The 20,809-nt window shown below is 33.6% G+C and overlaps 1 protein-coding gene across 3 annotated transcripts in view; it reads left to right on the forward strand.

The window, feature by feature from the left end:
• Nucleotides 1-20,101, forward strand: part of PPP1R12A (protein phosphatase 1 regulatory subunit 12A) — a 144,030-nt gene extending 123,929 nt beyond the window's left edge. For 2 of the 3 annotated variants that reach the window (XM_046011154.1, XM_046011152.1), the window contains 7 exons: nt 89-154; nt 5,071-5,087; nt 6,174-6,309; nt 8,207-8,311; nt 12,602-12,649; nt 15,336-15,386; nt 17,917-20,101. In XM_046011154.1, coding sequence (XP_045867110.1) covers nt 89-154; nt 5,071-5,087; nt 6,174-6,309; nt 8,207-8,311; nt 12,602-12,649; nt 15,336-15,386; nt 17,917-18,003 — 510 coding nt within the window. In that variant the 3' untranslated portion in view covers nt 18,004-20,101. Of the gene's footprint in view, nt 1-88; nt 155-5,070; nt 5,088-6,173; nt 6,310-8,206; nt 8,312-12,601; nt 12,650-14,547; nt 14,579-15,335; nt 15,387-17,916 lie in introns of all 3 variants that reach the window. The other variant, XM_046011153.1, reaches the window with a different exon arrangement.
• The last annotated feature ends 708 nt before the right edge of the window (nt 20,102-20,809 follow it).

Raw genomic sequence — 20,809 nt, forward strand, 5'->3', positions numbered from 1 at the left:
AAAAATTAGAAAAGCCTTAAAAAATTTAAGTATCAAGTGTTTGAAATTTATTTTTACTTTTCTAAAGTAAATTAACAATGTATTTTAGAGCGATGAAAATGAACAAGAACAACAATCAGATACAGAAGAAGGATCCAATAAGAAGGAAACTCAGGTAAAAAGCATTTGTGTTTAGAAGTATTATATTTTTTAAGGATTGCTATTTGCTTGTGTTTGTATTTATTCATGCAAGACAGTTACTGCACACTGTACCTGCATGCTGGGGCTAGATAGACTTAGTGCTTCTCTGGGGTCAGGGGTAAATGGACTGGAAGGGACACAAAGAATATTTTAGAGACAATGGAAATATTCTGGATCTTGATTATAATGGTGATTTTCTGGATATATACAGCTGTCAAACTTACCAAACTGCTTACCCTAAGTGAATAGTTTATTATATGTAAATTAATCTTCAAAGTTGAAAAGAAAAAAACAAAAGTAAGGGATATCAAGAAGTAGTAGAGGGCAAAGTTAGCTTCTAGAGACGACAGTAAGTAGGTCTTTAACTTTCTTGACATTCGTTTAGAAATTAGTGCTCTAAAGGACTTTTATATATCACGACTTATTGTACCAACAGTCTTCTCCAAAAAGGCATTTTTTCCTCTTTAGTAGTGATGAAGAAACTAAGGCAAGTTTGAATGACTTAAAAGGTTACATAACTAGCAAATTCTGAAAGTTTCTTCCCACTGTTTTTCCCCGTCTGTTCCCTATTATTTGGCTGTGGAGAAAGCTGACATGCTTTAAAGAGCTCTATTCACATAGGGGTAGAGCCGTATAATATGAATTAGTTCTAATCTTCTAAGCTTAGCAGTATCTAACCTGAAATGGCATTCTGTCATATCATCTTTATTTTTGACTTGGAGTTCCTAAATAGAGCTATTGAAGTTCTTTTCAGTCAGCAAGGATGTACAGTAATATGAAGTGACCAGAAGTTGGTTACCTGTGCTGTGTGACTGTGGATGTTACTTTTAGGGCCAAGTTTCCTATTTGGTCTGAAAGGTACTTTTATTTTATAAATAGGTACCCAGACAGATAATGAAGAATTAATTACTTCCAAGGGTAAATTATTTGCAGGGTAAAGTTTTATCACCTTTAAACCCTTTGCCTCTCAGTTATCAGCATCTCCTAGTTCCCCTATGTCTTATGTTTATTATATTCTGTAAACCTGACAGTTATCTTCCTTTCCCAGTGGTATCCTGTGAATTCCCATCTTTCAAGGGAAAAATAATAGGTAAACAAGAGGGAATGGGTTAGTAAACCATTCCTAGTTGGCACTTACTGCCTTATCACATAGACCTCACATCCCACCAGGCTGGGACAGAAGGGAAAAGGTTTTCTGACTTCCGAGTTGTGACTTTGAAGCATATTGCTTCTTGTGTTTAAGTTTTCCTTTGTTAAAGTTATACATGGTGGGGCGCCTGGGTGGCTCAGTGGGTTGAGCCTCTGCCTTCGGCTCAGGTTGAGATCTCAGGGTCCTGGGATCGAGCCCCACATCGGGCTCTCTGCTCAGCAGGAAGCCTGCTTTCCCCCCTCTCTCTCTCTGTCTGCCCCTCTGCCTACTTGTGATCCCTCTCTCTCTGTCAAAAAAAAAAAAAAAAGTTATACATGAGATACACTAAGACTGAGTAGAAAATTGTTTCTAGGGAGAAACATTTTCTTAGTTCCAAACAGTTTAAATAGGTTTGTTCATTTTAAATAGGGGATTATTTAGCTCTTGTTTTTGTGCTAGCATTCAGTTACAAGTAACAGAAAACCCAACTGAAACCAAATTGAACAAAGACTTTGTTATGCTCCAATTGTATTACACAACCCTCTATGTCAGCTTCATCCTCAAGCAGGTATACCTCACCGGACTGGGATTTATAATAATTGGCTTGGACTAGGCAAGGTCCACCACTAGAATAGTGCAGCCATTTTGCTACTAATGTGGGCTGTATACCATCTCACTTAAACCAGTTGACTGGTACACCGTGAGGAAAAGGAAGAATGGAAGTTAACAGGTCTTTCCAGTAAACTAGAAAAGTGCTTCTGGCCATTAGATATGCCACTCTCTTTTAAAAGCTTGTGGCATCGGGGACGCCTGGGTGGCTTAGTCAGTTAAGCATCTGTCTCCAGCTCAGGTCATGATCCCAGGGTGCTGGGATCGAGTCCCTCATGGTGCTTCTTGCTCAGTGAGGAGCCTGCTTCTCTCTCTCTGTCTTCTGCTCCCACTGCTTGTGTGCCTGCTCACTCACCCTCTCTCTGACGAATAAATAAATAAAATCTTTAAAAGTAGGGGGGCGCCTGGGTGACTCAGTTGATAAACATCTGCCTTAGGCTGGTCCTGGGATTGAGCCCTGCATTGGGCTCCCTGCTCAGCAGGAAGCCCACTTCTCCCTCTACTACTCCGCCTGCTTATGTTCCCTTTCTCTGTGTCTCTCTCTCTATCAAATAAATAAATAAAATCTTAAAAAAAAAGGATTTAAGTATGACACCAAGGCAAGAAAAAGAAAAGATTAACAGATTTAATTATTTAAACATATAAAACTAGAATATGACAGAAATGGTACCCTTCTTAAAGTGAGACACATTTGCTCAGTTAAAAGTGAATAATCTTGGCATGTATCATATTTAAAAGTTTAGTATTTGTACTATGAAAAAACTCTAGGAAAAGAGAGACAGAATACATGAAACTTAAAATTTTACAAAAGAAGAAATAAATGGCCAATAACTTGAAAATGCATTTAATCTTACTAATAACTGAAGACATGACAATTAATATAAAAAAGTAAAATTGGCAAAGGCTAGTAATGCTCAGATTTGGTATGATCACTATTGAAATAGTATTTTTATATAAGGTTTTGGAACTAACAAATTCATCCTTTATAGAGATTAGTTTAGCAGTACAAATCAGAAATTCATATATGGATATGTATACAAAAAAGGTAACAGTAGTTATCTAGAGGGTTGGAGGCAAGGGAGTTATAGAGGAACTTTTTAGGCTGTGGTACTTCTGGATAAGCTTATGGTTCTGTAATTAAGTATATTTTTACTTTGAAAAAGTAATTTTGAAATACAGGGAGCAAGAACATTGCTATATGAAATAAGGACATATGCTAAATGAAATAGGCTAGTCATGAAATAGACATAATGTATGATCCCACTTACATGAAACATCTATTCAAACTCTTAGAAAGTAGAATTGTTTCTAGGGGTGGGGGTAGAAGAATATGGGGAGTTGTTCAATGTGTATAAAGTTTGTTTTGCAAGGTAAAAATATTCTAGAGCTGTGTTGCACAACAATGAATATAGTTAACGCTATTGAGCTGTACTTCTAAAAGTTGTTTAGATGGTAACTTTTATGTCATGTGTTTTTATTACAGTCTCAAAAATGTAACAAATAACAATGATAGCACCATGATTTTTAAAGACAAAGAAATGGAATTTGAGTGATTTCTGTGACTGCTTGGAGGATTTTTTGTTTGTTTTTTTAATTTTAATCAGTGAACCAGAGTGCAAGTTGTGAGATGAATGGCGATGTTTCCATTTGATATGTACACATTTTACTTCATACATGGATATTTTTCTAAATTTGAGTAATATTTCTTGGTTATTTTGGTTCTTGTTTTTTTTTTAATTGAGATATAATTGACATACAATATTGTATTAGTTTTAGGTATTCAACGTAGTGATTCATTATTTGTATATATTGAAAATGATCACCACAATATTCTAGTTAATATCCATTCCCACACATAGTTACATTTTTCCCCTTGTGATAAGAACTTTCAAAATCTATTCTCTTAGCAGTATTTGAATTTGAATCCTTCAAAGCTGAAATTTAACTCAAAATTGTTATTGTCATAAAACTAATGAACAAATCAATGAAATAAAGCATTACTACATCAAAAACTAGGAAGCAAGTGCAAAATTAAAATTGATTTTGCAAAGGAAATTTTAAATAGACTAGTGAGGCATTTTTAGTCCAAATTAGATTTTAAACAATCCCAAAGGAACCCAATAATTTTACAGTGCAGTCAAAGATAAATGTAATGGAAAAATACAAATAGCTAATTCAGAAATTCAACAAACCATTTTTGAATAGTTGCTTTATAGAAAAGCGTAGTTTGAGCAAGAGCTTTTTTTTTTTTTTTTTTTAAGATTTTGTTTATTTGACAGAGGAGAGAGATCACAAGTAGGCAGAGAAGCAGGCAGAAGGAGAGGGGGAAGCAGACCCCCCCCCCCCCCCAGGACCCTGAGATCATGACCTGAGCTGAAAGCAGAGGCTTAACTCACTGAGCCACCCAGGTGCCCCAAGCAAGAGCCTTTAATAGAAAGGGAAAGAGCTAAACATGACCACCACCACCCCCCCCAAAAAAAACAAAACCTGCTTCGTCCTGAACTAAGATTCTTCTACTCTAATAATTTCACCATTTGGATGAGAAGAGTTAGGAAACAGTGATAAAGTATACCATTTGCTTGAGAAAATTAAGTCCTAATTTCCTGTCTCCATTTGCTAAACTTTGGCAGAATTTATAGCTGGATTTCTAGAAAGTAAATTTTAAATATAATTATGTGTATAGTATTGTACATAAAATACCTTAGGTATTCAGTTGTTTGCCTCTCATGTTATTGCCTCAAAAACAGAAAAATGAGAAAAATAATTACTTTGTGATATCACATAGTAAACTTGACATTTCTTAATATAAATAAACATATTACTTTCTCCTGGGTTGGTAGAAGTAAGAGATATATGTCTTAGCCTTTTTTTTCCCTTCCCACTAAAAATATTGTATGGTGGCATTTATAGGAATTCATAAACGATGATCATAAATAGTAAAATGTATTTATATGGTTATTGTGCATGAAAAATATATAGTGACTCTGTTCTAGAACTTCTGAACAATCACATTAAAGTTAAAACATATATAATAAATAGATAAGTTAGTTTAATAGTGTGAAAATAGTATAAATGTTAAATTTACTTCAGTCAAGTTACTTTAATAAGAGTTTAAAAATTTAATATACCTCTGTCTTTCTATTTCTTTCTAGACGGATTCCATTTCTAGGTATGTTTTACATTTTTACTGACTTTTTTCTTATTTTTATTCTGTGTTGCTTAAATATTTATAGATTTTGTGAGTTAGAATTACTTGAATAATAAAAATCTATAGATGTTTAGATGACCTAATAACTGTTACCAGCTTTCTTTGTCAAAGCCTTTACTTCTAGTTTGGTAGTCATAGTAAGTCACTAAAAATTTTTTTTTCTTAAATCCTTAAAACAGTGATAACTTTTTAAGTTTTAAGCTTCCTAAATTATGTTAGTATTAACTATGTCATTATTAACAGCAGAGGCTGATGAAACCCACCAGAAATTTATTTGATTAGGTATTCTGCATCTTCTCTCTGATCCCTGCTTTAGATAAAAGAAGAACAAAGAAAACACTAAAAATTGTCACGTAGCTCAAAATTATTTACCTTTTAGAGAACCTCCATAGTGTCCTTAAGTCTAATCTCCATTCCATTTCTCTTGCTCAAAATAGTTAACCAAAACCTTGTAAAGCCAAGAACAGATTTTTATATATTAATGATTCTATTGAATTGAAATGTAGAGGTGATAGCATTTATCAGAAAAAGGTAACCTGAATTCATAATGAGATAATAAGAAAATTCACATGTGCAAATGAGATATGTTCTTTCTGTTCAGGGCAGACCTATTATCTATCACTTTGGATGGAGGAGTTTATCAAATCTCAGCTGTTACTAATTTTTAAACAATTACATGCCACTTAAAGGAAAAGTGCTACCAATTAAACTATGATACACCATCGGTTTATAAGCCATGTTCTGAGTTCAAAGATTTTTTTTAAAAAGGTAGAAAACGTGTGCAGTTTAAAATTGTTGAAATAATTTATTGTGTGAAACCAGTTCTGACTTTTTACATATAGATGTATTGACTCTCTTCCTCAAATAATAGAAATTAATAGTATTATAAATAACTTTCCATTTATTATCACAGATACAGATGATAATAGATGAAAGAGAATGTTATCTACTATTTTGGAATATCAAGTTAAAATATACGAAGATGCATGTTAATGGGAGCTGTAAAAGCCTATAATAAAGATTTTGACTTTAACTCATCTTTTAAAGATATGAAACCAGTTCCACATCAGCTGGTGATCGGTATGATTCCTTGCTGGGTCGCTGTGGATCATACAGTTACTTAGAAGAAAGAAAACCTTACAGTAGCAGGCTAGAAAAGGATGACTCCACTGACTTTAAAAAGGTACTTGGATTACTTAATTATTTAACTGTGTAATTAAAAATAATCTTTTGTGTTAGTATATTTATGTTTGGATATTATTCCTGGAAACTCATAACGAAATCAGTATCTTACTTTAATTTTCAGTTTGGGACACTAAATGGTAGAATATGAATAGCTGTTTGTTTTTTTTAAAAGGAATAGACTTTATATCACACTTAAGTGTCTCAGGCCAGTACTGTGATACTGTGACTGAGCTGAAAAGAGGCATGGGCACAGGGTGGGCAGGGGGGTTGTGTGTGCATGTACACTCACACAAGCATGCACACACACTTTTCTTTACCTATTTGTCAATAAAAGGCAGCCAAAGAACAAAGCTTTTCCTAGGATCATACAGTTTTTCCTAGATAACTAAAAAACTTGTGGTAGTGTAAGTACTATTATGTCTTAATGATGAAAGTAACAATGAAAGAAGTAAGTCCTGGAAATTCAACAGTCTAGTATTCTGACTCTCATAATTCCTAATATTATGAACTTAGAATAAACCTGATGAAGTTTGCTGGGGGGGAAAAGGCGGCTCGTGATATGTGTACATGTTCCCCCAAGTGGTTGGCAGCTATTGAATTGGTTTCTTATAAGCCAAGTCAGCAAAAGAAGGAAAGTAGCGGGTCAGTTTACATTATGTATAAGGTTGTCATTTATTCAGTAAAGAACTAAACACTGAACTGTCCTAAGTAGTGAGCTTCTACTCATGAGTAGTAGAGTTGGAGATACTGTCCTGCTCTTATGGACATTTTCCATGTAATGGGAGAGACCAACATGATCATACAGTCATATTAACAAATGTATAACTTAGAAATTGAAACAATTACCTAAAGTAAAGAATCTATTTCATAAGAGTGTATAACAACGGAAAGAGGCAGGGCCTAAAGATAGAATTCCTAAAGAAGTGAAGCTTCAGAAGCGAATCATAAAAGGACAATTAGTTAACTAGAAAAATGGGAGAAAAAGTATTCTAGATGGAGTGAAATAGGAAGACATGGACCTGGTGGTGGAAAGGCACAAGATGCATTGAAGTAATTAAAATTTTCAGTGTGGCCAGTAGAGCAGAAGGGATGGTAGTGTGAGGATGCACTCAGATATAAAGCCCAGGACCAAACCGTACAGTGCTTTACAGGCTATTTTAAGAATATCTTTATACTGAGAACACTGGGAAGCTATACAGGGGTTTCTAACGTCAGGGTTAATGGAATGGTTTGGCATATGAAGTTGAGATTATTTTAAAAAGTTAACTCTTAACTTGCTACGTATCGGACAAATTAGAGGGATGTCAGGAAAATAATTCTAGTATTAAGAGATGATTTTAACCATCTATACTAGTAGTAATAGAGATGAGGGAAAAAGAAGTAGTAGATTCAAGTGTTAACAAAGTATTCAAGAAGTATTTCACCTTCCTTCAAATATTAGTAAAAGCAGTACAGTTACAACAATCAGTACAACTGATGATCCATATCAGGGTCAGGATAGATCATCAGAGAGAATGATAGGCAGAAAAGCTCACGGGCCCCAGATGAAGATCATAGTGTCTCCTCAGCTCTAGCTAAAGTTGTTCTGCAGTATGTGGTCCCTCTTTATCATATAACTGAATTTTGTTTAATGGAGAGAGAAAAGTTAGATTTGGCAGTGAAGTCTTACATTTTAAATACTGGAACTAGTGTGTTAATGAGTTTGCATGGGGCAGATACATACATAACCAAAATTTTTTGCCTTGCAACCAGAAAGCATTAAAATATTTTGAATGTATCCTTTAATGGCTCATGTGTTACATTCTTTGTTTTAATACTGTAAAGTAATCAGTGGGAAATCTTAAAATATTAAGAGAACAGAAAAATAATTTGTTGTTCTGCCCTAATTTTTGTAGCTTTATGAACAAATTCTAGCTGAAAATGAAAAGCTGAAAGCACAGCTACATGATACAAATATGGAACTGACCGATCTTAAATTACAATTGGAAAAGGCTACCCAGGTTTGTACCTTTTTCTCTATGTTACCCTGAAGAAAATGGTTTTGATTTATTCTGTCTAAAAAATTAGATTGAAATATTCTCAGGTGTTTTTTCAAAACATGAGTTTGATTACTGATAATAGCTTATTAATAAGGAATCAAAATAATACAGTTTACTAATAACTTCATTTACTTCTTTATAGAATAAATTAAAAATACAGAAATAAAACCTTGTAATGGAAAATTAAAATATTTTTAAGCCAAAAATACCTGTGTTGTGATACATAAAGGGCTAAAATGCTTATTTCTAGCATACCAAATGTAGCGAAGTATCTATGCATAATCTTCTTAAAGCCATTAAAAAATTTTATATAATCATTTTTATTCATTATAAATATTTCCTGCTTGTTCCCAAAATTACTTTGGTATACTAATGCTGGAAGAAAATAGTTTGTCATTAATTCTTTTTACTTACCTTCTTTGCAGCAGCCTACAGGAGACCATTTTAGACAAGAAAATTGGGCTAGCCAAACAAAATTCACAACCATACACATATGATCTAGGCTATGTATGATCTAGGAATTTTTTCCCAAGCTTTTTCAATGGAATGTGGGAGACAGTAATTGTGGGAGATAGTAGTAGGCACATTCCTTCCTCATTCTCCACCTGTCTCCCTTCAAAGAAGTAGTTTTGTGACCCGACTATTTCATGGGAAATACTATACTACATCTTAGAGATTTTAGAGGTTGCTGTTCATGAGTTAAAAGAAACGAAGCAGTCCTGTAATTTTTAAGAAAACAAACTTGTTTAACTTTAACATGAGACTTTGTAGTTTAAACGTATTTCTGCAGTTCAGCTTTTGGAATAGTTTTAAATCACTCATCTAGAAATGACATCTTTGGTTCTATAAATGAGACTGTATACATTCTTCGGGCATTCTTTTACATTCATCTTTTTTATAATTTTTTAAGTTAATTCTCTATGTTGAACTTAACACTGGTTACCAGGTCCCCTTTATATTGTTGTTAACCACTATTGCATTGTAAAGCAGTTGTCTGTGCACAATGGAGGCTTTGCTAAAATTCCAGGAATTAAGCTAACCTTATGAGGTTAAGAAGGCTCTACAGATTCCATCAGTTGGTACGAGTTTATTATAAAGATACACAGAGAATTAAGTCAGAACAAGAACATGTTTCATGGTGAGGTGTCATAAAAACTTGGAATGTCATTCAAGTTACAACTTGCTGGGATAACTTGGACTTCCTGGTAAACTGGAAAATCATCATTCTTTGGGTTGCAGTAGTAGCTTCGTGAGCCTCCTCACACAAAAATATCATAACTAGTTTTCTGAAAACAGTTTTAGCTCCAGAGATCTGATCATAATGTTTTGTAAATAAAAATGTCCACTGCTTTAAAAAAAAAAAAGTCCACTGCTTCATACTGCTGTGTCCTGTCAATATGGTGAGTTAGCTAATCTTTGTTTTTACTGCTTACTACCTTCTCTGTTTCTCTGCTCTTCTCCCTACCCTGTTGTCATTTAATTCTTCCTAGACGTCTCTCATTCAAAATCTACAACAGAGGGGATCTGAAAGAATTAGCCAGTTATTATCTGCATGGAACAGTCCTGTTAGTGACCATTTCATAGGACACTGGACAACCTAGAGCAAGTTGCCTTTGGGTCATGTACCAATTTCTGTCCTATGGATTGTGGCCAGGAAAACAAGTTACTTTTAATGAACATAGCAAACATTCTGAGTACCATGCCCAGTATACTGAATGAATAATGGTGAGGGTAATTCAGAGTATAAAATATCAGTAAATATTCAGAGTTAATATCTTAGTTGGAAAAACTATGTAAAATTTTAAAACTGTGTTTTTAAAATTTAAGGGTACATGTAAAAGCAAAACCGATAAACATTAAACTTTTTGTTTAATTTTCGAGTATTTATCCTGAGCATCTAAGTGTACTATAAATCATTCCACCTGATTTTTATTTTCTTTTTGGGGCATTACTTCCACAACTATTCATGGTTATACATAATGGTAGCAGTTTGACAGTTGCATGGAGTTTTTTCCAAGGATAATTGCCGTCTTATTAATAGTGTGTTTGGTAATACTTGGCCAAGAGACTCTAAAATCCTTGAATCCTCCTTCATCCATCCACCCTCCTTCCTGTAGTCTCCAGCAGAGGGAAATAGACTGTTTACCAGTTTGATGAATAATACTTTGTCAAATGTCAATTCACTAGATTCACTAATTATTATTTTAACAGCTTTAACTAGAATTATTAACCAGAAATACTAACTAAAGTTGATTTTTTTTAACCTAAGAAATTATCAGATGAATCATAAAATAGCTAAAATGTTCCTATATGAAGAAAAAAATCCTCAAAAAATGCTAAATTTTCCATCTAAAATTTTATTGACTTATATGTAATGGCAGTGTTTGAGCTATTTTTGAATTCTACCGGGTGCTTTTGAATGTCATTTTTAAATTTTTCAGTCCTTTTTTTTTTCCAAGTAATTTCTGCACCCAACATGAGGCTCAAACTCACGATCCTGAGATCAAGAGGCCCATGCTGTTGTGATGGAGCTATCCAGACATCCCTGCATTTTTCAGGCTTTAAAGCATTTTTAGGATTCATTTGCAGAACCTCAAGGGGCATATTAGCCTTTGTTTTGTATTTTTGGCAGTTAAATATAAATATGAATTTTAAAACATTGAAAAGAAATCAGAACCAGCTGAAAAGTCTCATCATACTTGAAATTTCCGAATTTCTAACAAGTAATTAAAATACATCGATTTTTATATTTCCAGAAAGAGTAAGCACAAAAGCATAAAACAATTTAAAACAACAGAGAAAAGGAAGGACCCCTGGCCATGATTAGATCTTTAAATTTTATATATCATAACCATAAAAAAGAAGTTATGAGAAGATTAAAAAGTAATTTGGTAACTGGCCTTGGTCAGACTAAAGTATGAATGCTGAGATGGTTGACAGAATAGAAAATTACATAAACGTTTAGGGCGCATGACTGGCTCAGTCATTAGAGCACAACTGTTGTTCTTGAGGTTGTAGGTTTGAGCCCCAGGTTGGGTGTAGAGATTACTTAAAAATAAAATTTAAAAAGAAAAAAATATATTTAAATTAATGATGAAATATATTTTTAAGTAGATTTTGTGGTTAATAGTCACAAAAAAGCATTTTTGTTAAAGTTGTCAATTGGTAAAATTGATTATTCAGCAAATTCACTTTTGGGAAATGAGTCATTTGATGGTTTTTATAGGAAACTGATCAGGCATCCCAAAGGGGGATATATATATACAGAAGTCGGTGTAAGACCTAGGATACCACTTGTTTTTTGTTTTTGTTTTTAAGATTTTGTTTGTTTATTTGAGAGAGAGAAAGAGAGAGTGTATAAGTGGGAGGAAGAGCAGGGAGAAAAGCAGACTCCCTGCTGAACAAGGAACCCAATATGGGGCTTGATCCCAGGACCCTGAGATCATGACCTGAGCCGAAGTCAGACATTTTAACCACCTGAGCCACCCAGGTGCCCCTAGGATACCACTTCTTTTTACCTGGCCCTTCACTCAGAATCCACATGCAGAGCCTTCAGGTAGTGCTTTAACATGTGGTAACATGTGGTTTTTCTATCTCCCAAATCTCGGGATTTTGTGAACTTTGAGTTGATAGCATAGTACAAGAAGCAGGAAAAATGAGAACCCTAGACTCACCGGAAGAAGAAAAGCTATATAGCTAGGATTTCTTATAAGTGACAGGGGGTATAAACTTTCTTATCAATTTTGGAGGATGGATGATTGGAAAAGAAAACTGTAGATAGAGAGGGAGGAATACGAAGCTGTGAGACAACAGAATTTAGGCCAGTTTACTGGCTTGGCTCCATGGATGCTCATTTATCCCAGTCCCAGCTACCTTTCAGTCGAGGTCCTAGAATCTGACCATTCAGATTAGCCACTCCTCCTAGTGATGTGCAAGAGAGACCTTGAGCATCGGAGAGGAAACTCTAGGATGTTTTTGATTTTGTTCCACAGTACTCATCCATCCTTAGCCCCTACTATACTGTGTACAGACCTGAGGAAAAGTCACGGGTAAACCATGAGAGCTGTGACCATTCTGTATCTAAGCATTCCTTTAACTCTTTCTTGTTTCAATACAAAATTATTTTCTCTTTTCTTTACCTGAATGTTGTGATTTATTTGAATACTACTAGAGGAGACACTGGGCCTCCTTCAACTTCACCCACCCTTCCTTTATTGCACTTATATCCCTTTTATTCTTACTTTGTTACAGAGACAAGAAAGGTTTGCTGATAGGTCACTATTAGAAATGGAAAAAAGGGTAAGTATCCATTTTATTGAATAGTCATTTTCCCCCTTTGTTGTTTTACATAAGCAATAGTAGGGCTTTTTGTTTTCTTTTAGTTTTATTTTTATGAATGGTAGTTTTTGTTAGTGTAGATTCATACTAATTTAATTAGGAATGTTTTCTGGCTTAGCTTCTTTATACAGTTCTGTGGGATCTCTCTAGGTGTGAAATTACCTTACCTAAGTGTTAAGACTTAATTTACCATGTTATTCTTTTAACAGATTAAAAAATCTTTGCCTTGATTCTGGAAGTGTAGACATTGTGATAGTGAATCTGATGTTTTTGAAATGCCATTTATCTCTCTTTGTTTTTCTTTGGTGGTATACTTAAAACATTTTGATCTAGCATACATTTAGTTTAATTCTTTGGAAAATTTAAATCCATTCTTAAAGTTTGTAAAGATTCTAAGGACATCAAATTCTCAAATTTCTTTAAAGGTTAATGATACTTTATTTAATTTTGAATTTAAATATTTAACTTAACATATTTTAAACAAAAAAATTAATTACTAGAAAAGCCTTTTGCCCTTTTTTATGTCTTTCTGTAATTTTTTATTTGACAATGATATATTTACCTGTACTTCTCAATTTATTATAGTTACTATTCAGAGGTCTGGCAGTGGCCATAGGAAGAACTCTACCAGTTTAGTCTGAGCAATTGATAATGTATAATGATCAAAAGTCAAAGGAAAAAAAAAAGTTAAGGGAAAAGAGTATCTGTTAGTCCAAGTGACTAATGGCTAGACCTACAGGGTTTCAGCTGGACAGGAAAGTACATCCTGGGTAGCTAGGACAAAGAATAAATAATCAGGAGCAGTTGATAAAAATCTTCCTCCATTCTATTATAAAAATAGCCAGTTTACCTTTTGAGCAAAAAATAGAGAAATGATGTCTGTCCTTTTTTTTTTTTTTTTTTTTAATTTATTTGACAGAGAGAGATTACAAGTAGGCAGAGAGGCAGGCAGGGAGAGGGAGGAAGTAGGCTCCCTGCTGAGCAGAGAGCCCGATGCGGGGCTCCATCCCAGGACCCTGAGATCATGACCTGAGCCAAAGGCAGAGGCTTTAACCCACTGAGCCACCCAGGCGCCCCTGTCTGTCCTTTTTTATCTAGGCTTGTGCACACATGGTATACGTGTTCATACTCAGACAGTCTCACCTGACCTTTGTCTGCCTGTCAAATGCAAATAAATTACAAAGTAGCTAGTTTACTTTCAACTTAACAGACATTAGTAATCATAGTATTAATAATAACTGCTAATCACATTTATTCAGCACCCTAATGTTCCAGGCAAGTACCAGGCTAAGCACTTTACATGTATTTTCTCTTAACCATATTTTTTTATGTTAGTAAGTTTGTCAAACAGAAGAAATTGCCTACAACTTTATAGCTGCCGATTTGGCAGCAAGACAGTTTGGTATAGTGCTCTTGTCTTGCTTAAGCAGAATAGTTAAAATCTTGAAGGTGCCTAATAAAATTAAGGATGATGAGGCAGAAGGAAATACTCTATTTATAAGATTTCACCAAGTTATGAGGATCAGATATGATGGTGTATATCCTAGTGTTTTGGGAAGTGCAGTGGTTTTTATGAATAGTCATGACTGTATTATTAACTAGGAGAAAGTTCTTTTTTCATAGAAGATAACATTTTTATCTATATAATAGTGTTTAAACCAGCTATTACTAGAATAACATGTACTTAAAAGACTACGAGTAGGATTCCATCTACTTTTTACATCGCATAATCTAAAAACATTAACATTTACAGTAAATGTACTGCTTTACTAAATATCAACATTAATTATTAATCTGGGGAAGAATGTCTTGGAAGTTCATAGTGATTAAACTAAATTTAAATGGTTTGTATCTGAAAGGTGACCGGCAAGAGTCAGTATCTTCTGGGCGGTATGACCTAACAACCAAAGTTTTGTAGCACATTAATTACCGCTGCTTGCTTTTTGCGTAACACCCTAGAATGCTTATTATTTAGGGGAGAGTAAAACCGTACACTGCAGTAATGTATGTTGCCTTTGCCTGTCACTCTTTGAAAGGAGGTACTTTACAATAAGTGCTGCAGGTGCTTCTTCATCAGATTCACTGCGTTAGTGCTGCACACAGTATCGACCCAGATACAGAGCTATGAAGTCAATTGGATAAATAATGGCTAGGAAACATTGTAGGTGGAGGAGATGAACCTTCTCTTAGATCCTTTTGAAATTTTAAACTACACATATTTTAGGCATGTTTGCTGCTTGCGTTTCTGCTTCTGTCACTGTAGAATAATTGCATCTATGTGTGGTGTTTTTTTTCTGTTCTATGTGGTCTTGAATCTTGAATATTGAATTCAGTATTCTTGAATATTGGTTTATTCCTAAGTTTTAGTGTAAACTAAAAAAAAAAAATAGTTTGAACATGTTATGTAGCATCTTACTAGAAAGTCAAAGCTTTGAAGAAAGAGCTTATAGAAGTTAATAAAAATAATTTTCATATTTACTTCTCTCAAAATTTGGAAAGCTCTTTACACATCACTGGCATCACATCTTTTTCCTCACTGCTCCTGATTTGATTTTTGACTCTATAAAGTGCCACTCTTTCACAATTTAGAAGAAAATTAAGAATATAATAATTACGTGATTAATATTAGTACCTTAAATTGATCTAGGAACGAAGAGCTCTAGAAAGAAGAATATCTGAAATGGAAGAAGAGCTCAAAGTAAGTAAGCCGTGCTACTACTTACAAGAGATAGTGCTGTCTATCAACTCACGTGTTACAGTAGTCTTATAGGTATTATGTTTCCGTTAATTGTTCTCAATACTGATTCTGTAATTTGTGAATTATTGATATCTTGTGCTTCTCTTCTTCCTAAATCCAGGTTTTATGTGAGCTAGGAGAACATTCATAATTCAGATCATTTTGCTAATCAGTTTTATGGCTCTTTTGATATTTAGGTATAGAAGAAGTTAAGACAGTAATGACTATAAGATTCAGGATTTATTATTAATTCTTCATATTTCACATATTCTTTTTCTTGGAGAGCAAATGGTGGAGGGGTTATCAATCAAGAATATTTTTCTTTGAAAATAAAGGACATTACAGTAGTGGATGAGCAGAGCTATGTTTTATTGAACTGTGAATTACCTGTGGACGTAGCTGTTTGTTTTGAATGTTGGAAGGAACCCTCTTTCCGGGGGGGAAAAATAGCATAGTTAACTGATTACCTTTTATTGTATTATCTTGCATAAAATATCTTTATCACATTATGAATTAATAAACTGATACATAGGAAAATGTGACCATAGAATTAGAATTTAAAGATTTAATTATTGTATTACTGAATTTGGTTCCTTATTAAAACATTATTATTGAATGGTTTTGGAGACAAAGTTTTTGGGAATTTTTATGTATTTTGTTTGCTATGGAATTTTAGGACTACACTGTTTACCTTTGCAAATCTCATGGAATAAATATCCTTACATTCAAGACTCTTTAATTTTTTTCTTCTTATGTTCAGTATCTGTGATTCTTTGTGTTTTTATTGTACTCTTTTCCATTTTCTTATCTTTTTATTTTCTATTTCTTATGTTCTAATTCCTGCAGAACCTGCATCAAATAAAGCAAATTCAAACTCTGAGAGCGTTAAATGAGCGACTGCTGACTGAGAATAGGGCCTTGACAAGAGTGGTAGCCAAGCGCTCAGGGTTCTGTAGGCACCTGCAGTCTATGAACCTATAATTTATAGTTTCATCATTTCTTCTTGGTAGAGCCAGGCAGGTGTTTTTGTATTAGTAAGCGTGTCTTAAGCTCACTTTTACAAATTAATGCCATTGTGTCTGAAGCTTATCATATAACTGTTAATTATGCATGGCTTCTCAGAATGTTAGAAAGTGTCACTAATGATATATTCCAACTGATAAACTACAATAAATTTAGGAAATGATTTAGGGATTTCAAGACTTGTCTGCACTTTTGCAAGGCTTGTGCACATTTTTGGCTCTACAGATATTTTAGGGATTAAATATTTAAATATAACTTTAAAATTCTTTATTAGAAAAGAAATGGAACATAAGCAGTATAACATATTTGACATATAATTAATACATTGAAGCTGAAGATTAAACATGCTTTACCTGTTTTTCAAAATAATACCATTTTCAATCAGAACCACTTTAGTTAATATTCACTCAGTTCTTCATTACAGAGGTATCCTAATACATAAACTTACTGTATTTTATACCCATATATTGTGAACACAAGAATTGATTGGTTCCACATAAAGTTAAACTCTTATAAAGATTTTGCTTAACATAATCTTGCCAAGTAGAAGTTACACTTTTATCTAATTTTACAACCAAGTACATTTTTATAACTGAGGAGAGATATTGAAAAGGTATTTTAAGTACCTTGGAAAGTATGTTTTAAGGCCCAAAATATAAGCTGTTCCACTTCCTAGCAAATCTGGCAGATCACATATGATTTAATTCATTCTTGGTGGAAAATCCAGTTTACTGATAACATTTCTAACCCCCTCCTTCAGTTTTGACTGTAAAACAAAATAGATTTGCTTTGAGGATGTGAAGATGTGGTTTTTTTGTTCCAAATACTGGTGGTTTTTTCAATGCTTAGATATTTTCATAAATACAGACTGACTACTTTGGCTTATACTCTCCTAATAATAGTAATAATTATTATAATTTAATGAGCATCTGTCTTGGATCACACATTATACTACCTGCTTAAACGTGGTATTACAGGTGAATCCTTTAAGGAATTTTAATAATTTAGAACAAGTCTAACTTCCTCAGAACTTCGCTAAATAGGCTGGCTTCCTTGTGGAATAGTAGTAAGTACTATGGATTGAGATCTGATGTAAATAAAGTAAAAGGCCTTGGTTTAGGTGCTGACAGGAAGTCTTAGAGGAACTCCCTTTGAGAGCCCATCCTAACAGAAACAGGCTTCATTTTCTTGGCTGCTCTAATATGGTGTGCTTGTGAGTCATAATAGCAAGTGGTTTAGTACATTCCAGTTGTTAACTTTGGGAGAATAAACTTTTAATTCCATCATTTATTAAACTAATTAGCTTCACAAATCAAGTTTTTTCTTTCTTTCATCTATGTTCTAGCCACTAGAAATTTATATAACTGACAAAGCTTGTTCATGTGTCTTGTGGTGAAAACATAAAATTTATTAAGAATAACATTGTATCTTCTTACCGAAGTAAAACTTTTTATTTTTCTTCTCACAGATGTTACCAGACCTAAAAGCAGACAACCAGAGGCTAAAGGATGAAAATGGGGCCTTGATTAGAGTTATAAGCAAACTTTCCAAATAAAAAGCAGCAAATAATGGAATTGCACATATTAGCAACCCAGTGGACCATAACTGACAGTCACTGGAAGCCTGGGAAGAATCCTTGGAGACTGTCATTTTTGGATATCCTGCCAAATGCCCTCTTATCTAGGAATTTTGTTTAATTTTCTGTTTTGTTTTGTTTTTTTTTTCTTGTGTCAAGACCATTGTTTCATGTTAATGCAGCTGCTGAGAAGATTTTTTTTTTTTAATGACTGAGAAAACTTGTTTACAGCTCCAGCATATAAGGAAAGTGTTCAAGGCCAGATATGCCTCAGATATTTAACCAGTAAGCCTTAGTTGTACATAAATACTTTGTGTCAACAAAAACTTTCAGCTCTCACAGAAGACAGTTATTCAGCATTTTTTGATGTGCCACAGTTTCCAGTTTTTCGATATTTAATTTTTTGCTTTACATCTAAGTTTGGGTTTGTATTTTTTTCCTTCTAACTCTTCATGTGGCAGACTCTTCTATGTTTTCACAGCTTTCTCATTTACAGAAAAGAACACTCATTCTTCGGATACCATTGTTTGTATTAGGATCATGCTGTTTTGTCTTCCACCTGAAACTGAACTGCTTGGTGGAACATTTGCTTTCACTGTTTGTGCAATATGCATTTATTTCTTATATGAATGCTTTAAAGTCAATTGAGATTAGATTCTTTTAAGTCCTGTTTTCTGCCTTCATTGGTCACTTCTTTGTTTCTGTTTTTTATTATTGTAGTATAAGATGTTAGATTCTGTAATCTTCACATTCATTTTAGCAGGTACTGAGTAATGCTGTATATATAAATAAGTGTATTATTTTGATTTTTAGACCACCACATGGCATGCTTGAGAATTTCCTTATTTCAGATGTCTGTTAATGCAAAGTAGGCTACTCCATAATAGTGTTAAAACAGAATTTGCTAACAATGTGATATAAAGACTTTAAAAGTAGCACATTATATGGAGCCCTATCTTTACAAAAGTTTTCTACTGTAAAGTGCTTTTACTTTTATTTCCAGTTTTCATTTGATAGTATTCAACCACAATTAAAATTGCATAAGATAATTGCTTCACATTTCACATACCTATATTTATCTGAGTGCTGTCTAAAACTGTTGTGCTAGCCAAAGTAATGCTATGAAATCATTTGCAGACTTAACCCATGAGTTAATGTTAAATGCACTGTTTTTGCCATGTGAAGAGGCATTGACTTTGATACCACCATCATGTTCAGACCATTTTATACATTTCAGTGGCCTTTTAAAAAAAAAAAGAAAGAAAAAGAAAAAAAAAAGCAGAACCAAGTACATAGTGAAGATGGCTTTTATTTGGACAAATAGCTTTTATATTTTCATCAAACCATGCAAAAAACTATTACATCTTTCTGGCACATAACTGTCTCCTTAACCACTGAACAGTTCAGCCATTTGAATAAATTGTACATCATAAAGCTTATAGTAGCTGATTGTATTATGGATTGTATTGTATACTATATTAAATGTGAATTTGTACCCCTTCATTTTAAAAGGTCATTGTGTTCTACTGCCTATTTTAGATTACTTTGGGGCTGGGATAGGGTGTTTTGGTAAGCAGGATTTTAAGTCCTCTTTCTCTTGATTGGTTTTATGAAGATATAAGGTTATGCTCTTACTACCAAGCTCAGGATTCTTGATTTTTAAAGGTACAAGGATAGTTATGGGAATTTTATTTTTGGTTGTATTTGAACTGTATGAATGGTGGGTCTGAATATAGAGAATTTCCATGGTCTTATGTGGACGTAAAATATACAGATAATTGATCAGTTTGAGTGACGGCAACATGTTCTGGTTGCACAACAGTTAGGCATGCTAAGGATTATATTTGTGAAGTTTGGATGCCTGTGAAGAATGATTAAATACATGTTTCTAATATTTTAGTGTTTTGTATTTAGGTTATTTATTCTTTGTATCTAAAACTGAACAGCTACTGTGCTATATTGATTTTATTGGTAGTATTGAGCAGACCTTGTTTCTGCATGAAACTAGTTGCAAAACCCACTATTTTGGAAATAAAAATGTATTTTGACATATACAAATAAAATGAATAAAACTATTTTAAATGTGTGACCTTTTACTGAAGACATTTGAATTTGTTCTGAGATATTTAAATTCTGCATGGGTATTTTTTCACTAATTGCTTTACTTGGATTCCAATTTGAATAATTTCTGAAATTGTAATATTGTGATAATTTGCACAGCATTGTACATGCACATCTGTAAATGCAGTCTTAATTGCCATATATATGCAATCTGTGTACCAATTTGGACAAATGTTTATATATTTTACATAAAGCTGTCTGTATGCAGAATCTGAGAACTAGTTTTTTTATAATAAGTGGGTAAAAAATAGTAACAGTGAGTCTGAAAGTAGTAGATTTGTAGCACAAGATTTCATTTACATAAACATTTTGTGGTTTCTAAATTAAACATGTGCTTTTTTTCTTAGCTGCATACATGGGCTTGGGAATACATATAAAGATAATATTCCATTGAGATGTAAACTATTAGTTCATTCTTCAGCCTAGGTTTGCCCAAAGTTCAATCCCCCATCTACTGACACATCCATAACTATGTAACTATCATAGGCAGCACTTTCAGTTTGGAAACTTCGGTAGAGGATATGTAGTAAGCTTATGTTTAACTAAATTCAACAAGAACTGAATTCTGTTCTTTTTGTTTCCAGTACTTTACCCTATTCGTGTTCACAGAATGAAAGATACTGCTGCTGTTTGTCCTCCATAAAAGAATTTCACATGCCAGTGA

The sequence above is a fragment of the Meles meles genome, chromosome 7 (assembly GCF_922984935.1).
Source record: "Meles meles chromosome 7, mMelMel3.1 paternal haplotype, whole genome shotgun sequence".
NCBI lineage: Eukaryota > Metazoa > Chordata > Mammalia > Carnivora > Mustelidae > Meles > Meles meles.